Source organism: Microtus pennsylvanicus, chromosome 2 (assembly GCF_037038515.1).
Source record: "Microtus pennsylvanicus isolate mMicPen1 chromosome 2, mMicPen1.hap1, whole genome shotgun sequence".
In the NCBI taxonomy this organism is placed as follows: domain Eukaryota; kingdom Metazoa; phylum Chordata; class Mammalia; order Rodentia; family Cricetidae; genus Microtus; species Microtus pennsylvanicus.
Window position 1 is genome coordinate 130,909,096 of NC_134580.1, and position 27,009 is coordinate 130,936,104.

Consider the following 27,009-nt stretch of genomic DNA (forward strand, 5'->3'; position numbering starts at 1 on the left):
GGGGTTAGGGAGTGCACGGAGGACTTGGGCCAGTCTGGTGCCGTACAGGAGGGCTTGGCAGCCTGTCCACAGAGGGGCAACCTGAACGCCCCTCTGAGTGGTCTCGGGTTCACATGCTACTGTCCTCCCACCGTCACTCAGGGCTGGGGCACTCACATTCTCCAGACAAGTGCTGTCCTTGTCCTTGTGTAGGTAATGCTGCTGCCAAAAGCGCAGCAGGTTGTGGAAGTTGTTGAGCAGGAAGCCAGGGTATTTCTTGCTGTGCTCCATTCGCTGTAGCAGCCGCAGGTACAGGGGCAGCCGCTCTTTCCGCCGGGCCAGCATCAGGATCACTAGGCTGGTGTTGAGGCAGCTGACATTCTCCTGCAAGGCCAAAGGCAGCTGAACTGAGTGCATGGCAGCAGCCTCAGGATGCCAGCGAGCCTGGACAGTCACTGGACAGGGATGAGTGTGGCTCAGGTCTACACAGGGGTCTGGCACAATTTATGGGCACCTTCCTGTCCCTATGCCCAACTACCACCTTCCACACTGATATCAGCACTGTCTTGTCTGTATCTTGGTTTGGGTATGACTTCTTCCAGAACCCTCCATGCCCTGCTGGAGCAGGGTGCACTTATTTCACTTTAGAATTGTAACGCTGCACCAGGATGTGAGTTTCAGAAGCAGTGTCTCAGTCCATCTTGCTCACCAAGCATCCCGAGCCCCGGGCCTGGCAGGTGGCAACAGAAGAACCACGACTCAGAGGCCCTAGTATGACTCTTGTCTCAGAAAAGCAGGTATTGCCAGTTAGTAAAGGAGCTGGGGCAAACTCAGGTCCGATTGCACAGCCAGTGTAGCCAGAGGTAGAATGGGGTGCACAGGGAAGAACACTGACCAGAGGTAGGGGTAGGGTGCACAGGGAAGAACACTGACCAGAGGTAGGCTGGGGTGCACAGGGAAGAACACTGACCAGAGGTAGGGGTAGGGTGCACAGGGAAGAACACTGACCAGAGGTAGGGGTAGGGTGCACAGGGAAGAACACTGACCAGAGGTAGGGGTAGGGTGCACAGGGAAGAACACTGACCAGAGGTAGGGGTAGGGTGCACAGGGAAGAACACTGACCAGAGGTAGGGGTAGGGTGCACAGGGAAGAACACTGACCAGAGGTAGGGGTAGGGTGCACAGGGAAGAACACTGACCAGAGGTAGGGGTAGGGTGCACAGGGAAGAACACTGACCAGAGGTAGGGGTAGGGTGCACAGGGAAGAACACTGACCAGAGGTAGGCTGGGGTGCACAGGGAAGAACACTGACCAGAGGTAGGGGTAGGGTGCACAGGGAAGAACACTGACCAGAGGTAGGGGTAGGGTACACAGGGAAGAACACGGACTTGGAGTCAGAAGAATGCGGTGTCAATCTCATCCGTGCCTCAACTGACTGTGACCCCAGGAGACCTGGCATCTGATCTTAGTTCTCCTGTAAACCGGGCCACTGGGCAACACCCTAAGAGGAATTACATTTCTGGAGGGGAGGCACAAACCAGTAAGATGATCTCCAATCTACTGTCCCTGACTGCTCATTGGCTGGGACGTCTTACCTGCGTCAGTGTCTGTACATGGATGATATTGATGAGACGGAAAAGGAAGGACATCTGGGTGGGCACCTGGGATATGTAGGCGAGCAGGCGGCACTCGGACAGGACCTCAGCCACTATGGAGGGAAGCACAGATAAGTAGCAGGTGCATCCAGGGGCAGGTCCCCCATGCCGCTGGTTAAGTCCACTTTGGTCCTGACTCCATAGCTGGTGGCCTCTCACCGCTGAAGCAACTATGTTAGGGGCTGGAGAGATGCAACTCCAGCTCCAGCCTCCACCTACTCCTGCATTCACACACAGACACACTCAGAGACACATGCTGCGGAATCTGTGTTTCTGCCTAAGGTGCCTTCCGATTGGTTTAAGAAAGAGCTAAATGGCCAACAGCTAGGCAGAAGAGAACAGGTGAGACTTCTGGGCAGAGAGAGAAACTGAGAGGAGGAGTCTAGGCATGTGATTTTGCCAGTAGACTCTGTGCAAGTCAGATGTACCATACTAAGATGTAACCGAGTCAGATGGCAGAACGTGGCTTAAAAAATATGTGTTAACTAAGTCGTAAGAGCTAGTTGGGGAAAAAAACCTAAGCTAAGGCCAAGCTTTCATAATTAATAATAAGTCTCTGGATCATTATTTGCGAGATGGTGGTTGAAAGATAGTCTGACAAGAAAGCTTGCTACATTTGGTACCCAACGTGTGGCATGTAAATTCACACAGGGCCTAAGAAAGCTGAAAAAAAAATCTTTGAAGTAGACTTGGTGGTTGAGGCTACAGAGGCCCTGCTACCGAGCATTTGACTGAGGTTTCTGAGTGACAGGTGGGAATGCTCTGGTGGCAGAAGACTAGGTGAATGCACCTGCTGTGGAATAACCCTTTCCTACACTATGAATATGTCCTATTTTCTTTGGTTAATAAAAAGCTGACAGGCTGGAAGCTGGGCAGGAAGTATAGGCAGGACAGCCAGACACAGAGGACTCTGGTAAGAAAGAGGGCAGAGTCAGAGGAGATGCCAGCCAGTCAGCCAGCTGTAGATCAAGTAGGATGTGTAAAAGAATGAGGTAAAAAGCTATGAGCCACTTTGCAAAGCATACAAAGAAATGGGTTAATTTAAATGTAAGAGTTAGCTAGTAACAAGCCTGAGCTCTCGGTCAAGCATTTATAATTCATCTTCAGTCTCTCAGTTATTTGGGATCAGTCAGCCAGGACAGGAAACATCTGTTTACATATGGCACCCAATACGGGGCAAGAATTTACATATAAAACCTGAAAAATCTGTAAAGAGGATTCTAAACACACAAAAATGGTATCAAACTTGGCTTCTTGTAACCACTTTTTCTTGGGTAGGCTCTGTTTGCCTCCTTTAAGAGATGGCTTCCTGACTCAGTGCTAACTGCAAAAACCATGTGGCTCTTTTAAGAAGTCCTACTACCAAACACTTAAATGGGGTTTATGAGTAGTGGGTGGCACATTACTTGATGGCAGCATGGACTCAGAAATGTCTCAGAGTTGGGGTGGTAAATATGCCTCCAGCCGGTACCTCTACCATGAAGGAGGCGCTCATGGACAAAGGAATGGGGCAGAGCCAGTGGCCAAAGCCGCCACTTTGATCTTAGTAACACCACTTAGCAGTTGAAAGACTCATGTGGTCAGAAAAAGATAGCGATATGGAGTGGTGGTGGTGGTGGCGGAGGCCTTTAATCCTAGCACTTGGAATGCAGAGTCAGGCAGATCTCTGTGAGTTCAATGCCAGTCTGGTCTACAAAATGAGTGCCAGGACAGCCAGGGTTACACAGAGAAACCCTGTCTCAAAAACCCAAAAAGAGATATTCAGTAAAGACAGATTCAGACAAATAAAACCAAACCCCTCTAAACGGTTTACAATGTGTTAAAAAATACATGTAGGATTGTGAAAGAAAAGAAAAAGGATAGAAAAGGTCCTTAAAAAGGGAGTAGATTAATAAAATTATAGCAAGCCACATAAAGATGGAAAACACAGAGAATCTGGATTATGTATATTATTGTGTTGTTTTTAAAATTTTTGGCTGCTAAAAGACCTTGGATTATGGAAGCTGCTATATCAAACCAACCCATATATTTTAAAATTATCTTGACTTCAAAATTTAAATCAAAAGATATTTTACTTTGGGGGAAAGGTTGTTATTTCGCTTCTATAGGAAATAAGAGGCTGTATATTTACTCTGGGTTAAGAAAAATTGGATTTGATCAAGGAGGAACCCCTGAAAAATCTCTGATGAGAACCGATGGCCCAGGTGATTCAACATACAGAACAGTTTTCAGACTGCTGACTGAGATGATACAGTCTCACAAATACTCCAGTCAGGACCTGACCATAATCCTAAATTTTCTCAGGGTCCCCCAAAGATTACCAGCAACCTCAATTAGCAGTCTAGAGAACTATGCCCACATTCCCAAATAAATGTTTGTTATATTTAAGGAAGGTTGGTTAGAATTTCTTATTGGTTATAAGAAGAAAGAGGATATGACACAGAAATGATGGAGGAAGGGGTAGATTATTGAATCTACTCTAATTCAAAAAAAACAACTGCTAATCTCAAAATATTTTACATTGGTATGGATTTTAATTTATTGATACAAATGTAAAATTATTTCTGTTATCCTGCATGTATATTTCTACTCTTGCTTGGGGCATTGTGCTTATACAGCTTAAATAATGTGCTTACGATGCTGCAGAAAGAAAAGAAAATGGTCATAAACAGACTTACAGTGTTACAGATGCTTTTACCTGCTCAAATACAGAACAAAAAATCATCTTTGGCTGATTTTTGCACATGGCACACTCCATAATTGTGTCAATACATATATCACCTTTAAAAGCTTGTTTTTTCAGAAAAAGAAAAATGACCAGACACCAAGGAAAACAAGTATCCCAGGTGATCCAGTCTCTCAGAATGCCTCTGCTGCAGTTTCCTCAAAATTCTGCAACCAGAACAGCTTCAAAGCTGCTAGCTGAGATGGTCCAGCCTCACACACTGCTCCAGTCAAGACTTCAGATAAGCTCTACACTACCTCACCACACAGAGACTAAACAAAAAATAATAGCTAGCTCTTCCAGGATTTGACTGTTGTTGCAATTTTCTCAGGGTCCCCTAGAGATGCCATCACCCCCACATGACAGGAAGCAGTCTGGAGAATATGACACCCACATTCCCAAGAGGTGGTGTGGATCGTTTTTTGGTCACTCAATGGATTTTGGATGTTTATCATGGGGGGGGGGGTGGTTACAAGCTGTTGTTGGTCATGGTCAGGGAGAAAACTGAGCAAAGGAGATTAGATTCAGGGATCTCATTCTGAAAAAGAAAAAGGGGGATATGGAAAGGATAGGAATCTACTTTAAAAAGCAACTATTAATCTCAAATATTTACATTGGTATGGATTTGTGTATTGATACAAATTTATTTTTGTTATACTGTATATATGTTTCTACTCTTGTTTAAGGTATCATACTGTAAAAATGTAATCTATAATTAATAAACACAGGTTAGTAGTAAGTCATCTATAATTATCAAACTTGTAGTCATGTTAGGTATATTTTCAAGGTTAAACAGATATATTTTAGATAGATAGATGATATTCAAACACTTCAGGGACCTACAAAATACAGCATTTAAGATGTTTTAATAACCGAAGAATTCTCACGAGAGTAAGACACATCTGCTCTTGGCAACACCAATTTACTTCAAAAAAGGATGATTGGTATCGAAGAACCTCCATATGGAGTTTGCTTTTATTATGCATAAGTAGTCACTGGGCAAGAAACTGCCTGCCTCTGCCTCAACTGCTAATAGTATGCTGTCCAAACTGGACAAACAGGACACAAAAGGTGACTGTCAAACTTTGAAGACAGGGTAGGACAATCCTTCAAAACTCCTGCTTCAAAGAGAAGCCTGTCAGATATTCTAGGCCTATAGGCTGAAGATGCATTTCCCAACATTGCAGAGAAACCTTGAATGACTGTCTGGGCCGCCAGCTGTCTCTATTGTTTCTACCATTTTGGAAGTTGCTTGTTTTGTGTTGAAAGGGAGTGGGGCCCCTTGTTCTGGCCGCCTGGCTAGTTTACACCCAAAATAATCACACAGAAACTGTATTAATTTAAATCACTGCCTGGCCCATTATCTCTAGTCTCTTACTGGCTAACTCTCACATCTTGATTTAACCCATTTCTAATAATCTGTTTATCACCACGAGGTTGTGGCTTACCGAGAAAGATTCAGCATCTGACCTGGCATCTCCATGAAGGCTCTCTCACTCTGCTTCCTTCCTCCCAGAATTCAGTTCTGTCTTCTCTGCCTACATAAGTTCTGCCTTATCAGGCTAAGCAGTTTCTTTATTGATTAACCAATGAAAGCAACACATAAACAGAAGGACCTCCTACACCATTTCTGCACGTTCTCAGATGGTAATATATACTTCTCAGGTCTTTGATGGGCCTGAAGCTTCGATAGTTATAGTAAAATTGTCCTTGTTAGCAAATTCAGAAAATGACACTCACAAAAGAAATGTAAAGTGCATAAAGTTGAGAGACAGAGAAGCTTAAGCTGTTTATCTAAGAAGATGTTTTAAGGTCTAAAAAATATTTTTAGGATGTTAATATAAGTTCTGATAGAAAGAGGAACTTGTCTCTTGAGGAAGAGACCTGGTCAGTCATCCTCATCAACTCAGACCATGAAACCCAATATGGACAAGTTCAACAGAGCTGCCATATATGCTTCAGCATTGCCAGGGCATAAATTTCATCCATTTTTCATTCAATACATGTTATGACAGAAAATGGCTTAGGTATAAAACTTTGGACTCCCTAAGATAGGATAGATAATGCAGTAACACCGTACTTTCTCTGAATTTGCCAAATGCAGACGGATTAGACATTGTGGAAGTGATTCTCATCTGATATCTGTTCTTACTGTATACAGTTTTACTATGTTAGAGTTAAAACCTTTCCTTTTTTATTTAGACAAAAAGGGAAAAATGTTGCAGAATATTTATTTATACTGTAGAGATGTGTTTCTGCCTAAGGCTCCTTCTGATTGGTCAAATAAAGAGGTAAATGGCCAATACCTAGGCAGGAGAGAATAGGCGGGACTTCCAGGCAAAGAGAGAGAAACTGGGAGCAGGAATCTAGGCACACAATTTCACCAGCAGACTTGGAGAAAGCCAGAAGTGCCTTATTAAGAGGTCACAGAGTCATGTGGCAGAATGTAGATCAAAAAAAATATGAATTAAGTTATAAGAGCTAGTTGGGAAACAGCCTAAGCTAAGGCCAAGCTTTCATAATTAATAAGTCTCAGGATCATTTGAGGGATGGTGGTCCAAATACAGTCTGACAAGAAAGCTTGCTACATACACATAATTAAAAATACATCAACGACAAAAGCCTGCAACAACAGGATCAATCTCCAACCATTTTGTTATCAGGCTAAACCAAATCTCAGCGATTCCACTGGTGCTTCAGAACCATGCTCAGGAAGTGGTCCTCCTGCAGCTCCCTCCCAGTTTGTCACCAGCTCCAGTTCCTAGGTATGCTCCTTCTCAGGAAGACAGGATGAAAATGACCATAAAGAAACACAGCAAGCCTGGGAGATGGTCCTCTGGGTAAAGCACTGCTACACAGTGTGAGGTTCAGAGCTTGGATTCCTGGAACCCATGTGAAAACCCAGTGTGGCAGCATACGTATTAAAACCCCAGCTGGGGGACACAGACGAGGGCAGATCCCTGAGGCTCACTGGCCAGCCAGCCTAGCTGAATCTACAAGATGCAGCTTCAGTGGGAGACTCTGCTCAAAAAAAGGAGGAAAAAAGAGAACTGATGTCAACCTCTGGCCTCCACATGTGTGTACACATATGTGCATATACCTACACAGATGTAAATCTCACACACACACACACATGCAGAAACAGTCAAATTTGAACCACTTTTCAGAACTTCTAACGTGGCTGATCGGTTTCTACACACATGTCTATGTTCACTGCCTCAGTCCAGACGCAAAGAGCTCTGAGCAAATGACCTACCAGACTACTGGGAAGGTCACCCATGCCTGATTACACTAAAGGCCATGTGACCAATCTCCTAAGAGACCCTTCTGCTTTAGAAGAAACAGGAGGTAAATGTAGTTTTATAAGCGGTGGGCTGCTTCCCTCCACCCGGCTAGCTTTACCCAAAATAATTACACAGAAACTGTTTTCATTTAAACACTGCCTGGCCCATTAGTTTTAGCCTCTTACTGGCTAGCTCTTACATATTGATCTAACCCATTTCTAATAATCTGTGTAGCCCACAAGGTGGCTTACCAGGAAAGATCTTAACCTGCGGCTGTCTGGAGTGGGAGAATCATGGCAACTCTTTGACTCAGCTTCTTTCTCCCAGCATTCTGTTCTGTTTACTCCACCCACCTAAGGGTTGGCCTATCAAATGGGCCTAGGCAGTTTCTTTATTAATTAACCAATGAAAGCAACAGGTAAATGGTCTAATTAGCCCATACCAGGATGCTTTTTACCACCAATGATAATGATCAGGGACACTGTCCTTTTTAAAAGTGTCCTAAGAAACTGGTGCCACAGACCTCATAGAAAAAAGGCACGTATGTACACATATGTTTAGCTACACACAATTCTAGGTGAGGTCTGACACCCCACCCACCACAGCCGCACACTAAGTCCTGCTCTGGAAACAGAATGAAGGGACCCAGCATACTGCTGAATGTTGATCCAGAGAAAGGTGGCTTTTTCATTTACTAACATGTTGTACTTGTTCATTAAAGAATGCATGATCATGGAGAAGTCAACACAGCTGAGCCAAGACCACCACTTGAGCCCAGGCACAGAGATATCTGGGAAAGAAGTTCAGCAATTCCTGGCTGGAGCCAGGTGTCTGGCAGGCATACTGCACCCACTTGTCTTGGCGCCGTGGTTGCCTCACCTTTCATGTCCACCTGGTTTTCAAATCGGTCCAGTGACAGAGTGACACAGCGCACCAGCATGTTGGAGTCCACCAGCGAGCTGTTGATCTGCTTCAGGAACACCTGGAACTGGGGCAGAGATGGCACTCGCTGGCTGGGGCTGCTGGCCAGGGGCCACTGATCTGCCCCAACCCCACTACTCTGCCGGTAAGATACACTAAGTGGCCTGCTGTCCCTGGGGGGCTGCTAGGATGCTGAAACCCAGCCATAGTTTTCAACCTAACATTCTTAGGGTCTGGCTCAAAGCATGACAGAGTGGGTGTAGTGAACATCTGCTCATTGCCCATTGGATCCCAGACAACTGATGCTGCAGCAAACACCATGGGGCCCTTGGGCGAGCCTTACCTTTGCATCAGTGTTGATGTATTTATTGAATCTCTTGAATGCATCGACGTTGAACTTCATCAGCTCTCCCAGGAGGTCAAAATAGCTTTGGAGTACATCCCTTGACTTGCACTCACTGTCCACAATGCAGTATAAGATGTGCTGGGGTGAGCAGGGGACAGGGTGAGGGTGTGCATGGGGCTGCTCCTGCCTGTTTGCCACTCAGGCCTGGCCTGAAGCTCAGACCACTTGCTTGCTTCAAGCCAGCATCCAGGTGGATGGAACCTATAACTCTCTAGGTTCTTTGCTGAGGCTACTTGGTGGCTCCGAGGGAAGAAAGAGCCAGGTGAATAACCTCAGCAGAGGGGCACTGGGTGGGCAAGGAGTATTCGCTTTGCAGGGCTCGCAGATGAAGCTTTTGACCTGCTCTGCAGCCACCTTCATGGACAAAGTGTCTGTCTCCAGATCTAGCAGGATTGCTGTCCGAGCACTAGGGCCACTTAAGTAAACGGAGGACAGAACTTAAGTGCAGTATACACATTGTGACCCTAAGGGCTGTCTTTAGGTTTATCAATGAGACTGTTTAAAATATAAGAATCAATAAATATTTATTGAGAATAAGAAGCCAATTTAACTCCTGTTTTCACATTTTCCACTTTTGTTTTCTGGTTGTTTTTTTATTTTCCCCCTACTTCCCTTTCTTCCTTCCTTTCTTTCATTGGTGCTTTGTTTATTTGAGACAAGGTTTGCCTTGAATTTGTAGAACCCCTGCTTCTGCTTCTGAAAAGCTGGGATTTCCATCAAGCTCAACTCACTTTCTTGAACTTATATTGATTTGGCAATTATTTTCCTTTACAATTTATGGGTCAGTTTCTTGTTCATAGTAATGAAAAAAACAACAAACAACAATAACAAAACCAAGTGTAATTCAGCCATTTGCTCCCTTATGAATCTTTTTTTTTTATAGGTCACTGATAAATATGGGAATATTAACTTGTAGTCAATACCAAATATCCTCAGGGTCCAAGGCCTTGCTGGGTAACTTTATAGTCTATATTCCTGCATGCTAACCTGAGTCCCTCAGTCACCTAGCAGTACTTACAGGGAGCCCAGAGCTGGCAACCCAGGGCAAACACTAGAACAACGTGCACTTGGGAAAACCAGACTCTGTCCCTGAGCAAACTACTTAAGGCTCAGGATGAGAAGTCAGAGAAAGGGGCTAGGGAGGACGGCACCTGACCCCCAGCTCCTCAGCCATACCTCCAGAAGGGCTAGGGAGGACGGCACCAGACACCCCAGCTCCTCAGCCATACCTCCAGAAGGCCTCGCTTCAGCAGGAACATCTGGTCTGCATAGGAGGTGGTCCCTCGGAGGAAACTTTCCACAGCCCGGGCTTGCCAAAACCTGTGACCCAAATGTTGACCCCTGACCCGGGTGGCGATGGCTGCCCTCTCCTGGTCGAGGTTCAATTCCCCAGGGCTAGAGTTGTCTGCAGCCAAGTAGCTAACATTTATTGAACATTTTCTAGTCTTGGGCCTCATCCTTAGATCTTGAGGACAGAGCAGCGAACAAAGAATTGCTATCCCCCTATCCGGGCGCTCACAGCTCAGCAGGGACCTGTCTTTCATGCAGCTGTACCAGACAGGGTTTGCATGGCTTAGGTAGTGGCATGAAGGCTCAAAGAGTGGCCGCTAGTTAAGTTCCATGTGAAAATACTCTAGGCTCACTCTCAGAAGACTGGAAAGACACGAACTTTGGAGCCAGGGAGGTGTGTGGCCAGCAGCAGGGCATGTGTGGACAAGTCACTGAGCTGGTCTAAACAGAAAACAGACCAGAGTAGACCAGAGGGCTCGGCTGGGATCCACAAGGAAAGGTCTGAATAGGAAAGGCTAAGGTGACAGAGACCCTGTAGGGACAGAGCCTTACACCCAGGCCTGTTGGGATCCCTCCTGTCTGTGGTTTTCATTAACTTTCCCAGGTGGCTAGGAACCTGGCCACCTAGCAGATGGCTTCTGGGGCAGCTGCTGGATCTGTTTCTTCCCATGCTGCATTGAAGCAGGTTTCTTCCTTTTCACGCTTATTTCTTATAACCCCAGGTAATGTCACACAGGGCCTGGATCCCATTTTTGCCCCACGGCTCTAGTGCCAGCTGGATGAATGCTCAGTCACCCCCTGGCATACCCTGTTAGTATGTGACAGGGGTACACATACTTACCAACTGAGTCACATGAAGGCAGAAGCAGTGAGGCCAACTTCCCCCATTGGTGATCACTCTTAAGGAGTGGATGAGAGACTAGCCAATTGGGAAACCCTGGCTCTTAGACCCCCTAAGAAGTGCGCCTGTCACAGACTCACCTGAATGAAGACTCTGCTGGCTCCTTCTTCATGACCTGCAGCAGCCGAGTTAGTAAACCCCTCTTGCCATCACACACCAAACTCCTAAAATCAAAGGGACAGGGCACCGGTGACAGATCTGAATGAGCTAGGTTCCTGTGCTGGTGCAGACGGGTGACAGAACTGGCGAGGCAGGGATGCTCTCTTGCTCCACCCTGTGTCAGGACATCAGAGACTGCAGCTGTCAATCAACAGCCAGGTGCATTTCTATTGCATAGGCCAGTTTTCTCTCTTCAGACCGGCTGGCGAGAGGCAGAGGCACATCCGGGGACAGACAGGGCTGAGAACAGCCAGAGGAAGGGCCATTTATATCACAAGTGGGTTTAATCCAGGCCACAGCAGAGTATGCCAGATGGAACAAAGTCTGTACCAATTGGGCAGGGCCCAGAGTTCACTCTCCTGCCCTGGGGTCATTTCCAGCTGAGCTGTGGGCTTCCAGGCCCCAGTTTCTTGTCTATGAGGCAAAGGCAGAAGATAAGAAAACGACTAGGCCTGTCATGGTGGCAGGTGTCTGGGCCCTTAAACTCTCTCTTCACACAGCAGTTCCACTTCCATCCCCTGCAGACACCAGAGCAGCGCTGTGTTCATCTTATCAGGATGTTGGGGAGTTAATGGCTCTGGTTGCTGGATAAGGTCCATAAACTCCTGTGAGCCTGGCATGTCACTGTGCTGTTCCCAAAGACGAGGTAGACATAGCCAGCACACAGGACTTGATTCTTGGCAGGGGGTAAAGAATCTGCTTACCCTGCTTGGCACAGCTGTCACTGGGCAGGGGATGAGAAGGATGACAGCAAAGGGGCCGTTTGCATGGGACAAGGTGGAGGGAGAGACTGCAGCTACCTTTGGCAGGGGGCCGCTCGAGACCTTTATCCTCTCCATACAGAGAGGAAGATGATGATGGCACTTCCTTCTGAGAGCTGCTGTGATGTTCAGTTAGGAAAGCAGGAGATGTATCTAGCACATGAAGCCGGTGGGGCATGGTAGCTACGCGTGAGAAAGGGCAAGTATGCACACCTGTGTGTGCCCTCCTGTGCACCCTGTAGCCACAGCTGTCCCCCACCAGGATCACCTGTCAGTGTTGAGGACAGCTTCCACCTCAGGGATGTTGGCTTTCAGAGAGATGGCACTGAGTTCATTTAGCTCCTGATTGTTGAGCAGCAGGTACTTGTTCCTGAAACAAATGGGTTCAAAGGGTAAAGGGCAGGGCTGGGGCTGCTGAGCGGCCCTGCAGTGGGGCAGTAAGCTCTGCCCCTGCTGTGGGGAAGAGAAACTGAGACTCCAGCAGCCCTTCCACACCTGCTTGCCACTCACTACCAAGGCCCTTCCCTCGGCATCTCCAAGTCTCCATCTTGTGCACTGGACATTTCTATATGACTTCTCAAAGCCACCGGCACCTCAGCATGTCCAGTCCCATCTGCCATCTTACTCTGGGAGCCTAGCCCTGCTGCAGCGTTCTCAGTGGCCAGAGTCACCTAAGCAGAGGTCTGACCAGCTGTGACAGAGCTGTCCTCTTCATCCAGGCTTGTCATTATGGGTCTGTGCAGCACAGAGCCAGCATCCTCAGCTGTTTCCCACAGGAAGGGAACTCTCACATGGTTCCTTGGGTGGTTTTCAGAATAGGACTTGGACTCTGTCACTATTGAAAACGCTTCCCCCAAACTCCACCACTTCAGGTGTGTAATACGTGGGAGTGAACATGACTCAGAGACCTTGTGCAGCCAGGCCACCTCCGCAGCCACAGCACACACTGAGCAGCTCACACCCACACCATCTGGACACTCTGCCCTGACCATGCCATGTCCTTCCTGCAGGGGCTTCTCCACATGTGGGCCTTCTGGCTAGAACACTCTCGCAGGCTGCCTCTTTGCCCCACTCAGGCCTCTGCTCACAAATTGCTTCTGCAGTAAAGCGTCACTGGGTACCAGGCAGCCGGGCAGGAAACCTGCCCACTGTCCTTTCACAGAGCTGAGTTCTGCTCCACACACTGTGCCCATTTGTCACCATGCCCTCTCACTGGTGACCTTCTCTAATGTTAGACTTCCTTCCCAGATGTCCCCTTCATGACAGCACAGGCCAAAGTATTTCCATTCCTCACTGCATCCTCTGAGCCAGGCATACAGAAATGCTCATTTGAGAGTTTGAAGAAAGCTAGGAACAGACAGACAGGCAGACACACACACACCATCCCCCCCAAAAAACCCAAAGACAAAAAGAAAATGAGTGCAATTTTGTAATAAAATCTGTGCCTTCAGCCACAGATGCTCTCACAAGAGAGAATCACAAAAGAGATAGAGGCTCCCAGGCCACACTGTCCTTGGGCATATTCTATTAGCTTATACAATGTTCCAAAACTTTAAACCAACATTTAAAAGCCGGGTTAACCCCTAGCACTGTGAGAAAACCAAAAGGACAAACTCCCCATAGTTAACTCATCCTCTAAGCTGTTCATGGATGCTTTAATTTCTGGCTTTCTTTGGGACACCAAAAAATAAGTGAATGAATGAACAAATAAACAAATAATCATATAACTATCAGAAGCCATGTACCAGTGTGCCCACTTTGTGCACACACAGCTGTTGGGTCACCAAAGTCCTTACTGTAAAGCTAAGTCCTACATCACTGTTTTCTTTATAATGGACAATTATTTTCTTGTACATTCTCCACTAAAAGCTTAAACATTAAAAATCAAAGATTAGAACATCTCAAAAAGTGTGTGCACTGGAGGGGAGCCCCCCATGTTTTCAGTCAGGGCTCTCTGAAGCTCAGGGGCCAGTTACTGAAGAAATGTGCTGCTCCAAGGGCAATGAGTGGCAGCCACTTCTGTCCTTTCAGAGGGGCTGTGAAGATGCAGGAAAAACCCAGTTCTAGATGAAGGAAGGACAGCCACACCAGGACACTGGGTGGCTCCTGCCAGGCCTTTGAGTCAGAAGTCAGAGAGAAGATGAGGGGAACTGCCTGGAGATTCCACCTCCAGGGCACATATACTTACTCATGGTGGTCACTGAAACTCTGGAGAAGCCTCAAAAACTGGATCTTCAAGGTAATGTCCTATAACACACATTAAAGCTATATTAGCCAGGATACTTCTATATAAAAGAAGTATGGACTCTGGTGACATCCCTGTCTTGTTACACTGTGTCTTTTGAATTCCTGTCCTAAGCACAGCAGGGGTTTTTCTTTAGCTGAAAAGTCAGACTTTCATACCTGACCAGTGCCAAGGTAAACGAATGCAAACCTTTTATGCCAACAATGTCCTAGCATAGCAGATTCAAAAAAAAAAAAAAAATCACTCAAGTCCCTTTACATGTGAGGCTAGCTTAAAAGCTAAAATGAAAACCTGTAAGAATCAGAAAGACTTGGCCCAGAGATCCTGGGCAGAGATGCTTAGGAGCTGAGGGAGGTGTGTGGATGAGAGAGAGGCCAATAAGGCTATGGCTTCAATGTCCTGCAGTAACCAGACAGAGTCAACCTATGAACCAGAGAGCTGGGCAAGAAGGCCTGGGCCACTTAGGTTTGGCTGGTGGGAGCTTCCCAGGAGAAATAAGCAATCCTAATCGAGGAGCAGGGCCAGGAAATTAACATAAATACAGAACGGCTCCTCCTAATGCACTGGCTCAGGAGTGTCCAGGGCAGAGGCTGCACGGGTCCTCCCAAACATCCCAAACACAAGCTAACGGCATCACAGGAGCATCTCCAAGGGACCAAACCATTAAAGAGATAAATTGCAAAAGGAAAAACAGAAGATGTAGTGTGTTTACACAGCAAAGACCAAGTGATTTCTGAATAAGTCAGACATGTTATCTAGACATGCAAACTATACTCCTTTTAAATTATTCACTCAGATGGACAGAAGAAAAGCATTCTGACAAGGCCAAAGAGAACAACAAAGTGGGAGGAGGCACTGAGGAAATGCAGTGCAGGAACCCAGGGCGCCAGGTTCTGCTGGCTTTACAAACTTCAGGTCTTGGAGCACTTTCCTGCCAAGGGGCTGGGAGGGCTGCTCTGAGGCCAACAGGCACATGACCTTTATTGTCCAAGAACACAGAAGCTCAGAGGCTCTGTGACTCAGTCACAATCTCCTGAAAAGCTGAGTGGCAAAGGATGCCTGATTCTCAGTTTAACGTCCCCTGAGAAATAAAAACTTCCTCTCTGCTCTCATCTTCAAGAATGAGACACTCAGGGTCAGGAGCAGCCCTTAAAGAGCTAACTCCTAGTGAACACCCTGCTGCTCCCAGGTCTCCTGCTTACCGGGCTACAGTCACAGTTCTGGTTGTGACCATGGAGGACAAGGGCGGAGGCTGAATGCTTCCTCCAAATCAGTTTGTCAAACAAATTATTGAGTCCTGGGATCAACTTGAACTCAGCAATCATCCTGTGGACCTGTGTGAGGAGGGAAGGGGAATAGTGAGACGGATGTGTGCCAAGATCAGTACAGACAGTCACCCTCAGGATGAAGAAGAACCGAGTGCTGCCACTTAAAGACAGCATCCACGCAGCTTCTACCTTGACTGCACAGAAAAATGCCCCTTGAAAATGTTTGTGTGTGGTGTACAAGTGAGTGTGTGCACACGTGTGCTGGTGCCCTCAGAAGCAGGAAAGGCATCAGATCCTCTGGGAATGCCACTCACCATGAGGAGTGTGCCATCCTACTTGGCTTAATTTTTTTTTTTTCAAGACAGGGTTTCTCTGTGTAGCCCTGGTTGTCCTGAAACATGCTTTGTAAACTCAGTGATCCACTTGCCTCTGCCTCCCAAATGCTGGGATTAAAGGTGTGTACCACCATGCCCAGCTAGAAACTTGTTAATTTTAAGGGTTGGAGACATGGCTCAGTGGTTAAAAGTACTGGCTACTCCTGCAGAGGACCTGGCTTTGATTGGACATCTACACAGCTGTTCACAATCTTCTGTAACTCTAGTCGCTGAGGATCTACTACCCTCTTCTGGTGTTTGAGGGCACTACACCCACAGTGTATAGACACCTGGTTTGGCAAAACACCCAGACACATAAAAAAAGAGAGACATGATGGTCTTTGCCTTGTTTTTGTTATTGTATGTGTATGGATGTTTTGTCTGCATATACATCTATGCATCACATGTGTGCCAGTGCCAATTAAGGCCAAAATAAGTGTCAGCTCTCCTGGAACTGAATTTATATACGGTTGTGAACTGCCATGTAGGTGCTGGGATTCAAACCTGAGTCTTCTGGAAGAGTAGCCACTCTTAAACACTGAACCATTTCTCCAGTCCCAAGAAAATGTTCTTAAATCACAAGAAAAAAACCAACCTTATCAAATGGAGAGAAATTTGTATCTCAAACAATCCTGCTTTTCCAGACAGGCAAAGGAGTCAGAGTCTTAGCTGACTCTGGCACCTGTGACTGTGTCAGTTCACAGCTGGTAGGTGCTATTTCAGGAGGGTCAAAGATCAAAAGGAAGGATCTATTGGAGGAAGCAGATCACTGGGGACAGATCCTTCAGAGTACCTTGTCCCTGGCCCCTCCCTGTCTTTTTCTCTGCTTCTTGGCTGTCACAACAGGGACTGTTCTGTTGTGTACCACTCTTCTTGCCACAAGATACATCTAGAACAATGAGTTGAAATAAATCTTCCTCATCCAGACAGCTTTCCATAGTGACATAAAACCCTGATTAAAGAAAACACACTCAGCTGAATAAGAGATTCTAACTGGAGCTCAAAAGATCAGAGTACCATAGAAAAGCAGACCATAGAGACAGACTGCTCATGAAGCTTGGAGTGGTAGCAAACGCCTTTAAGCCCAGTATTTGGGAGGCAGAGGCAGGTGGATCTCTGTGAGTTCAAGGCCAGCCTGGTCTACAAAGTGAGTCAGGACAGCCAGGGTTATACAGAGAAACACTGTCTTGAAAAACAAAACAACCCAAAAAACCAAGCCGACAAAAAAAAAAAAAGTCTATTCATGAGATTTCATTGGGCACAGGATATAGAGGTCATTCCCAATACAACCTGGTAAATAATTATATTTTGCCCACATCCTAAAGTTTTTTTTAAATATTTATTTATTTATTATGTATACAATATTCTGTCTGTGTGTGTTTGCAGACCAGAAGAGGGCAGCAGACCTCGTTACAGATGGTTGTGAGCCACCATGTGGTTGCAGGGAATTGAACTCATGACCTTTGGAAGAGCACTCTTAACCACTGATCCATCTCTCCAGCCCCTATCCTAAAGTTTTATGGGACACCGAGTTTAAAGGTGACAGGCTAATTAATTAGGAGGAGGAAATTTTAAGACAGCATAGCATTTGGGCTGTGGCATGGTTACTACTGGCTGCTTTTAGCTAATTTGACAGCGAAAACTGGGAGCAAAAAGCATAGAAGAACTTATAAAACAAAGTGGGTTAGCCAGAAAAAGAAGGAATTGAAAGTTGTGGATAAAGAGGATGTGGTTGGGAAAGAGACCGGTAGCCATTAAAAAGAAGCCAAGCACTATGCACAGGCCTAGAAAACACAGGAAAGCGCCTAACAGGCAGCTCCAGGGTTAGAGTGATCCCATCTGCCCCTAAGGTCAGAAGCTCATTGGAGCACTCTGCTGAGAGCAGACAGTGGTCAGGGTGCTTTGCTCACACAGGGCCATCTAGGAAGTACTTCCCAGACACTAAAGACCACTATAGCTGTGGTCCAGGGGGACCCAGCTATTTCCTAACTTAGCAGCATACCTTACTACTACCACTTGCAGGGTGTTAGTCTTTTGCTTTGTTTCTATGACAGTGTCTTGCTATATAGCCCAGACTGGCTCTGAACTTGGTATCCTCATGCCCTCTCTTCCTGAGTGCTGGGATTATAGATTTACAACACTATGCCCAGCTCATGTGATGCTGGTTTTTTTTTTTGGCACACAGCATGCAAGAGTTATGGAATCATTGAGGCTTTCATTGAAATTTCAAAAGGCCTAGAGGAGGGTGGTGCATGAACCCAAGCTGTGATGGAGACCCCAGGATGTATCTATAGCAACTACAGAAGAAAGTTGCAGACAAATGTCCAGGAGAAATGCCATGAAGGCAGAAATGACAAGGTCACAGGGCAAGGCTCTCAAGTCATTGGAATTCACTTAAAGACACTGCACACCCCATTCTAAACACAGGGCTACGGGTTTAATGGTTTCTCTGTTGAGTTTCAGCCTCACTTTCATCTAGCCCTTCTTTGTCAGTCATCAGGGCCCCTGACTTTGGTTCCCAGCATCCATGTCAGGTGGTTTACAACTCCAGCTCCAGGGAATCTGGTGTCCTCTCCTGGCTTCCATGGGAACCAGCACATATGTGGTGATACACACACACACACTTTTTTTTTTTTTTACAAGGTTTATAACAGTGAAAGGCTTGGTGCTCAGTTGCTCTACTGCACCTACATGACAGGCCTTTTTAAAAAAGATAATGTTTTAATTTTTTGAGTCTATAATTACATATTTCTTTTTTCCCTTTTCTTCCTCCAAACCCTTTCATGTATACCTTCATTTTCACTCTTTCAATTCATGGTCTCCTTTTCTTTAATCGTTGTTATAGAAATATATGTGTGTACACACACGCACAGACTATTTCTGAATACATAAATACAACCTGCCGAGTCTATTAATGTTACTTCTATGTACATTTTCAGGGCTGACCATTTGGTATTAGATAACCAATTGCAATTGGTGTGCCCTTCACAGAGTCAGTTTTTTTCTTAACGTAAGGTTTCTCTGTGTAGTTCCTGTAGTGGAACTCACTATGGAGACCAGACTAGTCTCTGCCTCCCGAGCACTGTGATTAAAGGTGTGCACCACCACGCCTGGCACACAGCGTATGTCTTTAATCTTACATTACTAAAATAAAGGTCTTCTCTTGGCCTGCACAGTTGCTATCTAGAACTGCTGCTGAAGCCCAGAGCAGATGCTCCAGTCTCTAGATTCAGTCTGGTTTCCTTACAAGGAGGCAAATAACCCACAGCCTCTGCTGAGCTAGAGAGTGTGCAGGTGCACCTAGATAACCCACAGGTTATGCGGCGTCTGCTCTCACCCCTCCTGCTCTGAGGCTGGGGAGCACCCACCTGGTTTCGCTGACGTCCCATCAGCAGCACACAGAGGACATAGAGCACTTCCAGTTTGTACATGATCTCATGCATAATCTTCATGGACTGGGGCAGCTGGGTCCTGGCTGAGGTATGTGGCAACGCATTCTCCTCTGAGGTGCCTAGAGGGGGGAACACAGTGGAGGCTGGCACAGCCCCCGTAAGAAGGGTGAGGCTCCTGAGGAAACTTGCTCTACCCACAGGTGTGTTGTGAAGAAACTGGGATTAAGGAGCCACCAGAACAGACTCAACCCTCATTAGACATTTTAAAAGCTAGGAAACCTCCTTATACCCACAAGAGCAGCTTAGAAAGCTAGGGAAGGCCTCCGCAGTTCTGTACTCTCCAACATCAGGTACAGCATTCCCACACAGCCACCGAAGCAGCCTCTCCCTGTTCTTGTCAGCAATCAGACAGTCAGATGCTTGGCAGCAAATTGTGGAGAACATTCTTCAGGTCTGCAGTGGCTAAGTGCTGTCTACATCGCTAACAAGATTTCCCTTTAGGTAATCGCTCTCATTCACTTCATTTTCTTAGGAAGAGCTCTGACAATGGACAGTGATACGAGAAGATGACAGGAAGCGGCATGGCACAGGAGCTAAGAGCACAGATGCAGAGCCAGGCTGCGGTCTAACCACAGGCCTGGCTGCGTGCGGTGGGGAAGCCGGATGACTTCTCGGTGCTTCCTAGTCATCCTCTTTTGTGAGACAGCGGTGACGTCAGTAGCAACTCCCTGCTACTGTTATAAGGATGGAAAGAACCGACATACGGAAGGTGCTTAGAACACCTGCACGAGTAAACAACACGCAAGGATGGTAAATAAGGTATAAAACCAGTTCCGCTCTGCTAATACTTGCCTGTTGTAATTTAGAAATTAAAAAAGTTAACTAACACAAACTGTGCCTATTAATAGGACATATAATATGAAGTTTTGATAAGATAGACACATACATATACATTGCTTAACAAATGATTTAATAAGTTAAATATTATCTTCTCAAAGTTTTTTGGGATATAGGGTAATATAGTATATACTTGTTTTCTATAATCACAGGGCAATAACCCACTGGAACTTTCTGTTTTTATTTTTATTTATTTAGTTTTTTGATATTGGGTTTCTCTGTGTAGCACTGGCTATTCTGAAACTCACTCTCTAGATCAGGTTATCCGCCAACTCAGAGATCTGCCTGCCTCTGCCTCCCAAGTGCTGGGATTAAAGGTGTGTGCACCAATGCCCAGCTTTTGTTTTTAATTAAATTAAATTAATTAATTAATTTGAGGGAAGGTCTCACTCTGTAGGCCTGGAACTTGCTATGTGGCTCAAGATAGCCTTGAACTCAGACATCCACCTGCCACTGCTTTCCATGAGATCTGAGCAGACGGGGACTCCTCATTGCCACCTAACTGTAAGGTAGGCACTTGTGCTCTCTTTTTGGGTTACTCTGTGTGCGCTGCCTGGAAATCAAAGTGTCAACAGGCAAAGCTAAAGGAAAAATTATCACTAAAAGCAATTCTAAGTAAGAAAATGGAATCCATTTAGTACACTTTTCGCTACCCAGGAGAAAAGCATGATCCACCCCATCCCCACTGGATACCCTCACCAATGGCCACAACACTGGTCTGAGGAGACTGGGTGGCAGCACACAGACGCTAGCCCCGGAAAACCACTTGAGCCCTTTTTTTTCATTGGTTTTCCAAGACAGGGTTTCTCTGCGTAACAGTCCTGGCTGTTTGGCTGTCCTGGCTCTGTAGAGTGGGCTGGCCTTGAACATTCTTATTTAACCTGGCTCTGGAGAGCTCTGGAAAGGCCTGAAGGAGGACATGGCTATGGGAGGAGAGGTCCAGACTGGTACACAAGTGGTGCCAGACGTAATGAGGATCCATGTGGGAGAGGGCAGTCCATTTGGTACACAGAGAAAAGGTGGGGTGGGGTGGGGAATGAGGAAGAACATGAGTATCAATTGTCACCTTAGAGGTTTAATTTGTATTTATTTATTTATTTATTTATTTATTTATTTATTTATTTATTTATTTATTTATTTTTTTGGTTTTTCGAGACAGGGTTTCTCTGTGGCTTTGGAGCCTGTCCTGGAACTAGCTCTGTAGACCAGGCTGGTCTCGAACTCACAGAGATCCGCCTGCCTCTGCCTCCCGAGTGCTGGGATTAAAGGCGTGCGCCACCATCGCCCGGCTAATTTGTATTTTTTAATGGCTAAAGTTGCTGGGCAGCTTTTCATGTGTGTTCAGCCATTTTTTCGTGTTTGGAGAAATGTCTATTTAGATCCCTGTCTGTATTTTGGAATGAGTTGTCTCTTTATTCCTCCTCTATGGGTGTTCTTTATATGCTTTGTTTTTAAATTCATGTGCATGTTCATGTCTGTGTGAGGCCAGGAGAGGGCTCTGGATCCCTGGGAATCAAATTCAAGTCCTCTAAAAGAGCAATAAACAGCCAGGTGGTGGTGGTGCACACCTTTTATCCCAGCACTCAGGAGGCAGAGGCAGGTGGATCTCTGTGACTTTGAGGCCAGCCTGGTCTACAGAGCAAGTTCCAGGACAAGCTCCAAAGCTACAGAGAAACACTGTATCAAAAACCCAAAAAACAAACAAAAACAAAAACAAAAAAGAAGCAGCAGCGGTGTTTTTAATTGCTGGGTTATTTCTTCAGCCCCATGTTCTTTTTATCATTTAATTAATTAACTCTTTTGGTCAGCACTTGGCACTGAACACAGGGTCGCACATGTGCCAGATAAATCACATCCCTTGACTTCTCTATACATTCTATATTCAAGTCCCTTATTACACATGTGGTTTGCAGAACTGTTCTGTTCTGTGGGTTTGCCTTTTCTGCTTCTTAGTGATGTTTTTAAGACTTTTACGAAGTCTATTAATCTCCTTGCTGTGCTCAGTGGCACATCTGTTGAAACCACAGGAAAACTCATCAGGAAGACCTTCCCTTCCATGTGCTATGCACTTCATATGCTTCCCAAAGGCACCCTGCATACCTGCCTAAAGACTAACAATGAGATCAGAGACATGCAAATTGTCTCCAGCGTCCCTAAGGGAAACCTCTATAGGCAACAGGCCACATACTCTCCCGAGGAGGCTGCTAAATTGGATGTAGAAGTTTGTTTTTTTTGGGGGGGGGGTCTTTAAATCTATATACATAAAATATTAACTGTAACTTTCTTTTCTTGTGATCTCTTTGGTTTAGGTATAATGGTAAAACTCTTTTCAAAGAATAAGTTGAGAAGTATTTGCTTTATGGAAAAGCTTAAATGTTGGTAGAATTCACCCGTGAAGCATGTGATATGGGGTTTTTAACCTGAGCTTCTTTTGCTCTCCTAATTCAATCCATTTATTTATTATATCAATTCAGATTTTTTATTTCTTCTTTTCATGAAGTGAAGTGGAACTTATTAAAGTTTTAATACAGTCCTGGTGTAGGACCACTTTAAGGAAAATTCTACTGTAAGCAACTCTTGAGTCTCCACAAAAAGGAGACCAACAACGTTTCCAAGGGGTCCAGAAAAAACCTTACCCCTCAGGGACCCCATAGAAAGTACCTTGATTGTGTTCAGACTCCTCACTGGCCACTCTCATCAGGGCGTCCAGCACCAGCGCGTTGTCCAGCCACGTGTACCACTCCTCCAGCTCCTGAAGGAAGCTGGCTGTGCCCGTGGACTCTGACACTTTTCGAGTTGCCAGTTTGCAAAGCCGTTCCACGAAGCCAGGGATGCTGAGGAGAGCAGCTGCAGGAAGAGAAAGGGAAGGAACTTACAGAACAGCTCTGCAGCCCTGAACCATGACGGGGACCTCTTGTTCCTTTGATTTCTGTTTCCTTCTGTTGGGATGGAGTCTCTGGGGCCCAGGCTGGCCTTGAATTCCCAATCCTCTGCTTCTACCTCCCAAGTGCTAGGATTATAGATATGTGCTACCCCATCCAGTCAGGAAAGACTCTACTGTGATAGCACCTAGAGCTATCCTCTTAAAAACAAAATACCAAGGGGCTGGAGAGATAGCTCAGAGGCTTAAAGAGACTGCTCTTCCAAAGAGTCTGGGTTCAATTTCCAACACCACATAGTAGCTCTCTCAACTATCTCTACCAGTTCCAGGGATATGATGGCCTCTTTGAGCACCAGGCACCCATATGGTACACAGACATACATGCAAGCAAAACACCCATATACATAAAATAATAAAAAATAAGTAGCCAGGCATGTTGGCGTACACCTTTAATCCCAGCACTCAGGAGGTAGAGGCAGGTGGATCTCTCTAAGTTCGAGACCAGTCTGGCCTACAAAGCAAGTTCCAGGACAGCTAGGGCTGTCTCGAAAACAAACAAACAAATAAACAATGAAAAAGAAATGTCAAGCCAAAATAAAATAACAACAAACTTTAGAAACAAGTTCAGATTTTAGATGTGCAAGAAACCTGGCTCTAAGTAGGGATATAAATCAAAATATCTTTATGCTTTTTCTGAGTGTATGAGTTAAATTTTTGGTAATTTTTTCATTAAAAAATACCCAGTCATATACACAAAAATATCTGTATTAAAGGGATGAAGAGACAGCTCCATCAGGAAGTGTCTGTCACACAAGCATGAGGACCTGAGGTCCACCCCTCACACCATCTAAGGAGTTGGCCCTCAGAGCCAGTCTAGCCTAACCAGCAAGCCAATGCCTCCCCGATTCCTCCCTGCAGACTACAGGAATTTGATAGAGGTGTTTTCTCAACTGAGGTTTCTCTTCCCATTTGACCCTAGCTGCATGAAGTTTACAAAAAACTGACAGGATAAGATCCCCAGTAAAGAATCTTGCCTCAAAATTCAAGGTGAACAAGCCCTGAGGAAGAACAGCCAAAGATGGTGTCGGGCATATGTGTACATGCACAAACACACACACACACACACACACACACACACACACACACACACATCTGTATATATTCAATGACATTCTTTTTGTAATGGTACAAATATGGAGATCACTAAATGTCTATCATCAAAAAACTGATCATATACGCTAGTTCCATAGAGAACACAACAGACTCTTAAAATGATGACACATATTTTTATATAATTCTCCAAAAACTTGTTAAGGAGAAAAATACAAATTATTAAACAATGTGGATTTAAGCTCATTTTCCCCCCCAAAATTAATAATTAATTAATTATTTTATTTTATTTTTTGCTTTTTCGAGACAGGGTTTCTCTGTGATTTTGGAGCCTGTCCTGGAACTAGCTCTTGTAGACCAGGCTGGTCTCGAACTCACAGAGATCCGCCTGCTTCTGCCTCCCAAGTGCTGGGATTAAAGGCATGCGCCACCACCGCCCGGCTTCCCCCCAAAATTTAAAGAACAGAAGCAGGGCTGGGGTGTAGCTGGGTGGTGAGCACATCCAGGCTGCATTAGGCCCTGTGTTTAATCCTTAGCACCAGGAAAGAAGAATGGAAGCATATACTCCTAGTTTCACAGGGGCTGCTTATGAACAAGACAGGACAGAAACAACACTTCAAAGACCGGGTGTGATGGTGAGCACGGTTAAGAATGTTCGCTGGCTTTCCAGAGAACCCAAGTTCATTTCCCAGCACCAGCAATGAGAGGCCTCTAATGCCAGTTTCAGGGAATCTGATACCCTCTTCTGGTTTCTAGGGAAACCTACACATGCATGGCATACACAATACACATTTACAAAAAACAAAATAAAATCTTTAAAAAGAACTAGATGTGTTCAATGCAATACCCATCAAAATCCCAGCAAAATTCTTCAAAGACCTCGAAAGAACAGTACTCAACTTCATATGGAAAAGCAAAAAACCCAGGATAGCCAAAACAATTCTGTACAACAAAAGAACTTCTGGAGGCATTACATCCCTGACTTCAAACTCTACTACAGAGCTACAGTACTGAAAACAGCCTGATATTGACATAAGAACAGACAGGAGGACCAATGGAACCGAACAGAAGACCCAGATATCAATCCACACATCTTCGAACACCTGATATTTGATAAAGAAGCAAAAATATCAAATGGAAAAAAGAAAGCATATTTAACAAGTCGTGCTGGCATAACTGGATATCAACATGTAGAAGAATGAATATAGATCCATATCTATTACCATGCACAAAACTCAAGTCCAAATGGATCAAAGACCTCAAAATAAAGCAGCCACACTGAACCTTATAGAAGAGAAAGTGGGAAATACACTTGAACACATTGGCACAGGGAGCCACTTCCTAATATAACCCCAGCAGCACAGACACTAAGAGAAACAATTAATAAATAGAACCTTCTGAAACTGAAAAGCTTCTGTAAAGCAAAGGACACGGTCAACAAGACAAAACGACAGCCTATAGAATGGGAAAAGATCTTCACTAACCCCACATCAGACAGAGGTCTGATCTCCAAACTATACAAAGAACTCAAGAAATTGGACACCAAAAGATCACATAATCCAATAAAAAAAATGGAGTACAGACCTAAACAGAGAACTCTCAACAGAGGAATCTAAAATGGCTGAAAGACAATTAAGGAAATGTTCAACATCAGAGAAATGCAAATCAAAACAACTCTGAGATTTCATCTTTCATCTGTAAGAATGACCAAGATCAAAAACACTGATGATAACTTATGCTGGAGAGTGTGGGGAAAAGGGAACACTTTTGCATTGCTGGTGGGAATGCAAGCTGGTACAACCCCTTTGGATGTCAGTGTGGTGCTTTCTCAGAAAATTAGGAAACAACCTTCCTCAAGACCCAGTAATAGGGGCTGGGGAGATGGCTCAGCGGTTAAGAGCATTGGCTGTTCTTCCAGAGGTCCTGAGTTCAATTCCCAGCAACCACATGGTGGTTCACAACCATCTGTAATGAGATCTAGTGCCCTCTTCTGGCCTGCAAACATACGTGTAGACAGAACACTGTATATATAATAAATAAATAAAAAAAAAGACCCAGTAATACCACTTTTGGGTATATATCCAAAGGATGCTCAATCGTGCCACAAGGTCATGTGCTCAACTATGTTCATAGCAGCTTTGTTTGTCATAGCCAGAACCTGGAAACAACCTTAATGCCCCTTGACTGAAGAATGGATAAGGAAAATGTGGTACATTTACACAATGGAGCACTACACAGCAGAAAAAATAACAGCTTGAATTTTGCAGGAAAATGGATAGAGCTAGAAAACATTATTTTGAGTGAGGTAACCCAGACACAGAAAGACAATTATTACATGTATTCACTCATTGGTGGTTTTTAAACATAAAACAAAGAAAGCCAGCCTACAAACCACAATTCCAGAGAACTTAGACAACAATGAGGACCCTAAGAGAGACTTACATAGATCTAATCTACATGGGAAGTAGAAAGTAGAAAAAGACGAGATCTCCTGAGTAAATTGGGAGCATGGGGACCTTGGGGGAGGGTTGAAGGGGGGAGGGGAGAAGCAAGGAAGGGAGCAGAGAAAAATGTAGAGCTCAATAAAAATCAATAAAAAAATGAAAAAGAACTGGATGTGTAACTATTGTGGAATATTCCTTTACACTGTGTGAAGATATGCCACTATGATTGGTTCAATGAAAAGCTAAATGGTCAATAGTCACATAGGATTTTGGGGCAGAGAGAATGCTGGGAAGAAGGCAGAGTCCTAAGTCAGATGC

At 45.2% G+C, this 27,009-nt stretch overlaps 1 protein-coding gene across 2 annotated transcripts in view; it reads right to left on the minus strand.

Moving 5' to 3' along the window:
* Trpc4ap (transient receptor potential cation channel subfamily C member 4 associated protein) overlaps window positions 1-27,009 on the minus strand; it is a 74,017-nt gene that overhangs the window by 873 nt on the left and 46,135 nt on the right. The window contains exons 8-18 of one of the 2 annotated variants that reach the window (XM_075962672.1): window positions 22,918-23,103; window positions 19,336-19,478; window positions 15,528-15,659; window positions 14,269-14,327; window positions 12,349-12,450; window positions 11,241-11,324; window positions 10,199-10,289; window positions 8,907-9,047; window positions 8,522-8,630; window positions 1,574-1,686; window positions 157-363 (exon numbers count right to left, since the gene is read on the minus strand). In XM_075962672.1, coding sequence (XP_075818787.1) covers window positions 157-363; window positions 1,574-1,686; window positions 8,522-8,630; window positions 8,907-9,047; window positions 10,199-10,289; window positions 11,241-11,324; window positions 12,349-12,450; window positions 14,269-14,327; window positions 15,528-15,659; window positions 19,336-19,478; window positions 22,918-23,103 — 1,367 coding nt within the window. Of the gene's footprint in view, window positions 1-156; window positions 364-1,573; window positions 1,687-8,521; window positions 8,631-8,906; window positions 9,048-10,198; window positions 10,290-11,240; window positions 11,325-12,348; window positions 12,451-14,268; window positions 14,328-15,527; window positions 15,660-19,335; window positions 19,503-22,917; window positions 23,104-27,009 lie in introns of both variants that reach the window. The other variant, XM_075962671.1, reaches the window with a different exon arrangement.